The 8,953-nt window shown below is 43.1% G+C and overlaps 1 protein-coding gene across 1 annotated transcript in view; it reads right to left on the bottom strand.

The window, feature by feature from the left end:
• Positions 1–3,467: 3,467 nt before the first annotated feature.
• XKR4 (XK related 4) overlaps positions 3,468–8,953 on the bottom strand; it is a 313,658-nt gene continuing 308,172 nt past the window's right edge. Inside the window, exon 3 of the mRNA XM_055546016.1 lies at positions 3,468–4,856. Within this exon, the coding sequence (XP_055401991.1) occupies positions 3,910–4,856 (947 nt within the window). The 3' untranslated portion in view covers positions 3,468–3,909. The remainder of the gene's footprint in view (positions 4,857–8,953) is intronic.

The following is an 8,953-nucleotide window of genomic DNA, read 5'->3' as shown; positions in this document are numbered from 1 at the left end:
GAGCTGATGCTGAAAAGGAGCGGGAAAAAACTTTTTATCTAAAAGTTTGTGTGTCAATAACATACATTTATATGCATTAACAACAGTATATATTTTACTATTTTTATCCATTAGTTGAGCGTGTACATATATTATATGTAATATGTGTGTTATCCATACTAAACACATGTCTATACAATATTTTTTTTTAAAAGTCATTGAGATTTCAATTATTCCTATTCACTTTTAATTGGTCAGTGCCATTACTTCATTTATTCATAGAGCCAAAGAAATGGGCCATTTAGAAATTAAGTATAAATACATCTTCAGATCATCTCTGTATTTTTCTTTTGCTAATACTTGAATTGCATATTCTTGCCATGTCGGTAGGAGAATTTATTTCATTTGTTGGGTTCACAGCAACATCATAAAAGAAGAGTAACAAAGTGTCTACAAAGTCCAGGTTACTGAACTAGATAGTACATAGTTAAGAAGAACAACAGGAATGGGAGAAGATTTAAAGGACATAGTCATTTTGAGGGACCAAACTTTGACTTACATTGAAATTTTTTTTTTTTTTCTTCCACACAAATACTTAAAGTCTCAGTGTGGTTAGGATACATACAGTCCTCAACTTAAGTTTCATTGAGAAATGTTCATTTAAAAGTGAAGAAAATTTATAATATTTTCTTTTAGAAAACTCATGGTCCTATGCAAAATTAAGTACTAAGGACAGACCCTTCACCGCACCCCACCCCCCACCACCCCAAGTGACCCAACAGACCCAGCACATGATGTTGGAGCTCACAGATAAAGAATCCAGTGTTTCCGATTTGTATGCTAACAAATTTGTAGGTTCCAATTTGTAAGGCCTGTTCCTTTTGGATTCTTGAGCTACTCTTGTGGAGAATTTAGTGGTCAACTGAAAATAAAATCTTAGGGCTTATACTAGAGTATAAATATGAAAATCAAACTTTGTTCCTTTGTACGTTGACAATGTCTCTTTAAATCCTAATACTGGAAATGCTCTGTTATCAGTGTATCTGAAACAAATACATGCTTGATGGCAACATAGTGCTTTCTGAATCATGGAAGCAAGATTAAGCCATGATTCTCCTTTTGCTGTTGTGTTGTTGTTCTTGACTGTAATCTTGAGAAGCCTTGTTATTTATGACATGGTGGAGATGTCATTTCCTTAACAAGCATTTTTGATTAAACCCTCACATTTTAAGTATGTTGGATAACAGAGTATTTACAGTATTTGGTAAAATCACTGAAAATTTCAAACTTCTTGCACTCTCCTGACTGCATTCTCACTTTGAAGACAAAGCACAGTACAGCATTTTTTTAGTCACACTGCGCTCATTTTGATTCTTCCCCTGTTAAACGAAGGATCAAGTTGAGAAATAACTTAGGATTTACATGATTGAAGAGTGATGGGACCTGTTGTGTTTGTTGACTGACATTATTATCTGTGATTTACTCATGGAATCCAAGGGATAGTTCAACTGAGCAATTCGGTTTCCAAAAGATCATTAATTATGAAGCTAATGACCCACGGGCTGGCACCAAAGTGAAGAATTTGCCAATATAATCATTTTTCCCTTCTAGAGTGGGGAGTGGAATGTTTTTGCCTATTGCTGGCAGGAAGAGCATCTTTCTGGGCCTTTCCTGGTGACCAGGTAACGTTTTCACATCCAAACCAAAGGTTATTATTTTTTAGTGGACTGCTGCTTGGAGGATCCATCATGGAGTACTAGGAAAATATGTCTACTGATAAAAATCATCTACTTTTTAAACACTGCCTTTGGACTTAGTACCAAAAAAAGTCCTAGTTTGAGCCCTCTGTCACTTGCTGTGGGTGTCGTCATAGGGACGGCTGCCTCAGTACAACACAGTCATGACAGGTAGTGGCTCTAGAACTTGACTGTTTAAGTGAATTGGACAGTCCAGATAACTGAATAATTAAGTTAAACTGACATTTTTTTTTTTTAAAAAGTGACTTGACTAATATTTAGTGCATCAGTTGGGTAGATATAAAACTGGGAAAGGACGTCCAAGACATTGCCCGCTGTGGTCAGGTTTGTCATAAGAGATGGAAGAGTCATCACTTCCATCGTTGGTTTCCTGGGAAACATTGGCCAGTCTTGACAAGCCCTTTCTAGTTAAGCTGATTCTCTCGTCCCCTGATATTCTGATAGCACCCCTGGCCAGGTTCCTGGGGGCACCGACATGGCAAAGTAGGATGATCTTGCAAGAAACATGTGTTCTCGATCTGCTGAGGCAGGCAGATGGGATCTGTGGACCAGTTTCTACATCCCAAGTAATTATGATGCTTAAAGTATTTTAAACGATCCCAGGTCTATAAAAAAAGTGATGATGCCTATATGTATACCCTATATTTTTTTATTACAAAAATATTGAAATAATCCATGAGTTATTCCACTCTGCACCAACTATAAAAAAATACTATCAAAGTTTGACCGGCACTTTTAATGCAACAAAAAGCACCATGACTGGGGGTGGTGTGGGGGGGGGACACTGGGAACAGAAAGTGGGGAATGTTTACTTGCTGGACAGAGGTATTTAAAACCCAGAAGCTTGTTGTAAGAGTGGGACTTTACAAAATGACTGAAATACAGATCTTAGCTGGATCTAGTGATAAGCCCTCAATCAGTTCAGAAGGGTTTTCTCACAGCATATTCACTGCACCTGTGGGCTCATACTTACAAAAATGTGTCCCAAAGCCTCTAAAAGACACATCACTTTGACCTTGGGGGTGGGGGGAGAGGGTCCTTTACACAAAGAGGACTTGACTGTTTGAGCACTCTTCTGCTTTGGTGGGGCTCATGCCACCCATGCTCAGCCGTTCAGGGCTTTCCCGTCAGACTCGTGTTGGATGGACTTTGGCACTAGAAGGGTGTGGCATGGCGTATTCTGAAATCCTCCCTGCCCGCCTTCACATAGAACCTCCATTCCTGCACCTGAATACTGGCCGTCTCTCCCGCCGCTCCGCCCTGACCTTCCCGTGTGAGCTGCACAGGCCAGGAAATCAGACACTCATTCTGCCTTTTGCTCCCACTTCCTCTCTGTGGTTTTATTACATTTTTTTGCAACTGAATACTGCATCCTGATTATCACTGAACTTACATCACTAAGGTATCAAGCTCCTTGGTCTTGTCAGAAGCCATCCATGGGCTGCATAGGATTTCTGTAATAGGAGATGTTCTCAACTGAAAATTTAAAATGAAAAAAAAATCCTGATGTGTGTTGAAAATGAACCATTTCATCAATTCTAATACATGTGTAAACACACTTGGGTTTTCTGTCCATTGGGTAAGGTTTTCACATGAGGATGGTTTATGAATTCTTTCTAAGCTTCACTATATTTTTTTTATTTGTTTGTTTTTTGTTTTTCTGGAGTCTTGAGGGATATGTTTTCTCTCTCTTAGTTTTCCTGCAGGAATCACAGCTTTGCATCAAGAGAAATCACCTAAACTATTTTGACAGAGGATTGGCATGTGTGTTAGTGTGTGTGTACTCATGTGTGTATGTGTGATTCAGTATATTTTTATGCAAAGATCAGTTAACTCCATCCAAACACCCTACTGATTGGAGGCAGTATTTCCCATCACAACAGTACCCTTGGATGGATGTGCTGAAGATTGAGCTGGAGGGGTTGGCGGCAACAAGGAGTCCCACTGAGCTGGCCTGTTCCCTTCAGACAGAGTAGGAGGGTCTTGGGGCTGCTCTTTGAAAAGAGGCCAGCAGCGGGCACTCTGCTGTCCGAGGGTCAGACACGTATCCGATGAGGGTCAAACTGGGAGTCTCACAGCCCATCGCCCTGCTCTAGGGGAGAGTTTCCTTATTGCCACAGCCCTGTTGTCACCCCTCTGTCTGGAGGTCGTGGCCCCTCCAAGTCCTCTCGTTTTATAAAGTGGTCTCATACTCCAGCCGCTCCTGAATGAGAGCATCGTCTTTGTACTGCAGCCTAGGAGGAGACGGCGAACATTCAAAGGCTAAGATGGCCTTTCGGAGGCTTCGGTCCAAAACGTGTCTCTCCCACGCTGGGTACCTATTCCTGAACAGGTCAATCTTAATGACAGATTCTTCAATCCGTGGTGGGCGAGAGGATGGGGTGGATGGGGCCGTGGGCCTCACCTGAAAGACAGGGACACACCCATCTCGCTCTGCGAATTTCTGGTCGCGGTCGCCGGCGACACTGCGGTTGTTGGAGATGGACCGCAAGGTGCTCGTGGCCACGTCTGGAGGCAGAGCGAAGGCAGCAGAAGGGTCCTCGCAAGCACAGCTTGGTGACTGCCCGAATCGGGGTCCGTTGGGGTGAAAGAAGGCATAATACATCAGCATAAAAACCACGCCGGTTAAGAAGCTGCTGAAGACCACGCACAGAGCCGGGATGGCAAACGCGTCCGCGATCTGGGGAGCCTTGTAGAGGTACCAGAGAGCACTCAAGGCTGTGTTTTCCAGAAGGATCACGAAATAGTAAATGAAGAGCCTACAGCGTGTCCTGCCTTCCTTGACGTTGAACCAGCTGAAGATGTAGATAATCCCCACCACCATGTCGAACACGATCTCCTCCCACTTGGTGATGCAGAACTCTGTCTCACAGTGGACGATCCAGAAGGTCATGATGCACCAGTGAAGGACAATGAAGATCCCAAAGTAGAGCTGGAAAACCGAGGCGAAGAGGGCAAAGGTGATGACCCTGGCCGCGATGGTGAAGAAGTGCCAGCAGAACTGGATGACCACGGCCATGTAGCTGATGGGCTTCTTGTCATCGCGAGAGTCCCGAAGGGCCTTCTGGTAGGAGGCCAAGGCCCAAGCCAGGGATACCAGGGAGGCTGCCGCTGTGAAACCTACAAAGGCAAGCAGGAAGACAAGCTGTCAAAGGTGCAATACACTGGAAAGGAGTCACATGGGGCTGGGGGTTTGGGACAGGCTAGCTTCCACCGCAGCAAAGTGCTTCATTTCTCTGAGTTTTAGCTGGACTGTAGATGGGACTCCTAGGATCTGTCCTCCATGGTCCCCCACCATATGCAGAAGACATGGAGCTGATGAGAATGCTCCTCAGGATGAGAATGGGATGTGGGGGCTGGAAACGGGGAGGGGTGTTAGCTTTCTGTGTATTCAGCAAAAATAGATTCCGGAGGTTGTTTTGTTTGGTGGGAATATAACTGTGGACTGCATGTTGATAGAACTGGGTGGCTGTTTCAACTTTGCCACTGATGACCTCCATGACTTTGGACAATGATTTAAATTGGAATCCTCATTTAGAAGGTGGATAATCTCCAAGGCTCCTTGTCAGCTCTGGGATGCTGTGATTGAAAGGAACTAATAATCACAGGAAAGGCGAGGGGCTTGTTGGTTACCTTTCTGGTTCTAAACAGGAATAAATGTAGCTCAGTCCCCAAAGAAAGTTAATTATTTCTTGAAAATAAGGCAAGGAGTCCGTGGGGGTCTCCCTGGCCATGTTTTTTGTGGCACCTGGTGTGCTCTATGCCCTCATGTGATCTGGGACTCTTTCTACAGCTTCTTTATGCTTCGAAGAAGAAATGTCTGCTCATTGTCACTCGTCTTGTAATCTTTCACAGATTAAACATTGTGCAGAAATCACTTATCAACTGCTTTTCTTATTAGGCAGTGAGCCCTTTTAGTTAGTATTCCCCCTAAAAGTATGTTTCCAGATAAAAAAAAAATATATTCTTACTGCTTCCCTCCATTCATGTTCCACCTACTACACTTGAAACATCACCTTTGTGGTCCTGATGTGGAGAAGGCTCTTCTAAAACACACCACCTCCTTCAGGAGGGAGGGAGAATTCCACTTTGTCACTGAAAGGTCAGATCAGTCTGCCCTGCAATTAGTTTATTAATAACGACCCATAGCACAAGTCGTAACAATACTTGTGTATGTGTGTGTTCTCAGTCTTATCCGACTCTTCGTGACTCCATGGACTGTAACCCAACAGGCTCCTCTGTCCATGGGATTCTCCAGGCAAAAATACTGGAGTGGGTTGCCTTGCCCTTCTCCAGGGGATCTTCCTGACCCAGAGATTGAACCCGGGTCTCTTGCATTGCAGGCAGATTCTTCACCATCCGAGCCACCTGAGACCACTTGGGCTCGTCCATTTAGTTTACTTTAATCTAGAATGTTTCCATAGGCTTTCTTTGTCTTTTATCACTGGACAGTTTTTGAAGAGTACATTAATGACTGTTTTTGTGGTTCTTAAAATGAGACAAAGAGGCTTAAAGATACAGGAAATTGGTGGCTTTGGTAAAGACTTTACATTGTTTTATATTTTTAAAAAGATCCGCTGCAGGGAGCAGGGTGTTCCTTATGCCAGGGCTGTAGACATAAAGGAAATAGATTACTGCACTTTTTAATAATCGAAAAAAAAAAGAAAAGAAAGAAAGAGAGAAGGAAGGAAGGAAGGAAGGCAGGCAGGAAAGAAGGAAGGAAGGCTTCTAAATACAGTCAGAACCACAGGAAGAGATAAGCAAAAATTTTGCACCATTCTTCATTGCTCTCCTCTTCTGCTTTTGCAACTTCAGTCTGAGCTGCAAATGCCAAAACATTATGAAATAAAATCTGTTCTCCCGTTGTGTTGTTTATGGCCTGGGCATAAACAAGAATTCTTGGAAAAACCCAGAGAATGTTTTATGTGGATTTATAGCCTAATTCCCTAGATGTAGAAGGTTCAGGGAACTGAACCACGCACTCTAAACAGAGACTTTCCATCTCCTTAAGGAGTATAGAAGGGCAGCTCTACTTGCCCCCTCAACCTTAACACAGGCCAGCCAAGGGTTGGTCTCAGGGTTAGGACCCATGTTCACAACCGAACTGCAGCTAGTGAGAAAGGGCTTTTTCAAAAAGCTGTTATTGTGTAAAATTTCAAGCATATACACTAGCAGAAAGAATCACAGAACAGATAAACCCTGCATGCTCAGTCAACTCAAGGGTGAGTTCTGAAATTCTTCCCTAGGGAAGTGTGAGTTTTGGTCGGCAGGGGGCGCCTCTTGACAGCACCTCGACGGGCGCCTTCCTGAATCTTCCGGATGCTTTGTCTTCCTTTACTGGGAGACAGAAGAGCTGTGCTAGGACCTGATGTTTTCCCCGCTCTTCCTGGGAAGCCTGGCCTGGTGGCTCTCGGCCCAACTTCCTCTGGCTAAGTAGGTCCCCCAGCCACTCTGCCAGGTTTCCCTCTTCTAGGAAGACAGAAAATGCTGTGTTCAAACTTGTAAAACAAACAAACAAACAAACAAAACCACTTCTAAGTGAGAATTTAAGCGTCATTCCTTTCCGTAGGGAAGCCAGTCCCGATCCCTAATCTGAGTCCAGCACCCCGCCCCACCACCCGCCGACTACAAGTGCGCACCACACTCTGCACTCTGCACACTTTGAAGCACTCAGGGAAACAGACACCCAAAGGGAGGCTAAATAACTTGCCTGAGCTGATGTAAAGCATACAACCAAATTCATAGATTCCAAACTGTGCACCATGACCACAGACTGGGATCGGATTGGGGTCCACGACAGGTGAGAAGACGTATAGACTAGCGTGTGTGAGGTGTAGAACTCCAGGGCTAACAACCTCGAGGGGCGAAGGTGACCCCGGAGTGGTGTCGCCTCTCAGGTTCTGACTCTGAGGGCTCCTTCAGGCTCCCCTTGAACATGCTTGTTCCCAGGTCAAGGGGTCCCATTCTGGTTCTTTTCACAAAATTGACCAGAAGCACAAGCTCCTAGAGGGAAAACCAGGCCTTTTTCATCTTCACATTTTCTGGACTAAAACAGTCCTAATTTTTCTGATTTTTTTTTTTAGGCTTGTGGGATATTAGTTCCCCTCCCAGGGATTGAACTTAGGCACTGGGCAGTGAAAGCATGGATTTCTTACCACTGGACCTGGATTTTTAATCTGTGGAAAAATGTTGCCCAATTCAAGCTGATTATAGAGCAAAGAGTAGCAGGTCATGAAACCAGAATGGTTTTCCATTTCTTCAGCATGCTTAGAGCTTGTCTCTTAGTTACAGATATAAAAGCCAGAGATCCACTTGGCTGGACTCTTTATCGAATTCACCTAGTTGAAAGAGTATAATAATTGAAAAAAACATAAAACCGCCTATGCTGTGATCTTTGTGGAATGAGGTAAAGCAAAGAAAAGTCGTATGAACTCCACTGGGTCTAAGATGTTTGAAATCTCCTTGCATGGAAACCATTTTATCTCTTTTTTAAACCTTGTAATAGTTCTGATTAAAAATATTTAAATGCTTTAATATGTTTAATTTCTGTAGGGATACGCATTCTCCTCGTAATCCATCCCAAGGAGTTCAGCTTCTTTGCAAGGCAAATTGTAAGGCTGCTAAGGAGTTGATAAGGGAAATACGAATGGAAATTAAAAAAAATATTTTACTATGAAAGCAGTTGAAGAAAGTTGTGGGAAGAACCAAAGTGTCTTCTTCTCTTTAAGACATGTGAAAAGGAATTTCCTTTCTTTTTTAAAATTTTTAATTGGGAGATAATTGCTTTACAATATCGTGTTGGTTTCAGCCATACGTCAACATGAATCAGCCATATGTATGTATGTATGTATGTGTATATATATATAGGTCCCCTCCCTCTTGAAACTGCCTCCCACCCCCCACCCCATCCCACCTCTCTAGGTTGTCACAGAGCACTGGGTTGAGTGCCCTGTATCACACAGCAAACTCCCACTATTTTACATATGGTAATGTACATGTTTCCATGCTACTCTCTCAACTGGGATTTCCTTCTGAATGGAAAAAACACAAGTTAGATGACCTTGCGTAGCTGCAGCCCATTTCAATTTTTAAATTATCTTTAGATTAAAAAAAAAAATTCCCAGGAAAGCAAACATTCTGTGTGTAAGAATTTGAAAACATCTAATGCTGTTTCCCTAGGGAAAAAAACATTCTGTACTTAGGAGAAGGCAAGGAGT

The sequence above is a fragment of the Bubalus kerabau genome, chromosome 14, assembly GCF_029407905.1.
Source record: "Bubalus kerabau isolate K-KA32 ecotype Philippines breed swamp buffalo chromosome 14, PCC_UOA_SB_1v2, whole genome shotgun sequence".
NCBI classification, from domain to species: domain Eukaryota; kingdom Metazoa; phylum Chordata; class Mammalia; order Artiodactyla; family Bovidae; genus Bubalus; species Bubalus kerabau.
The sequence above is the reverse complement of the archived record's forward strand: the minus strand, read 5'-3'. Positions and strand labels throughout refer to the sequence as shown.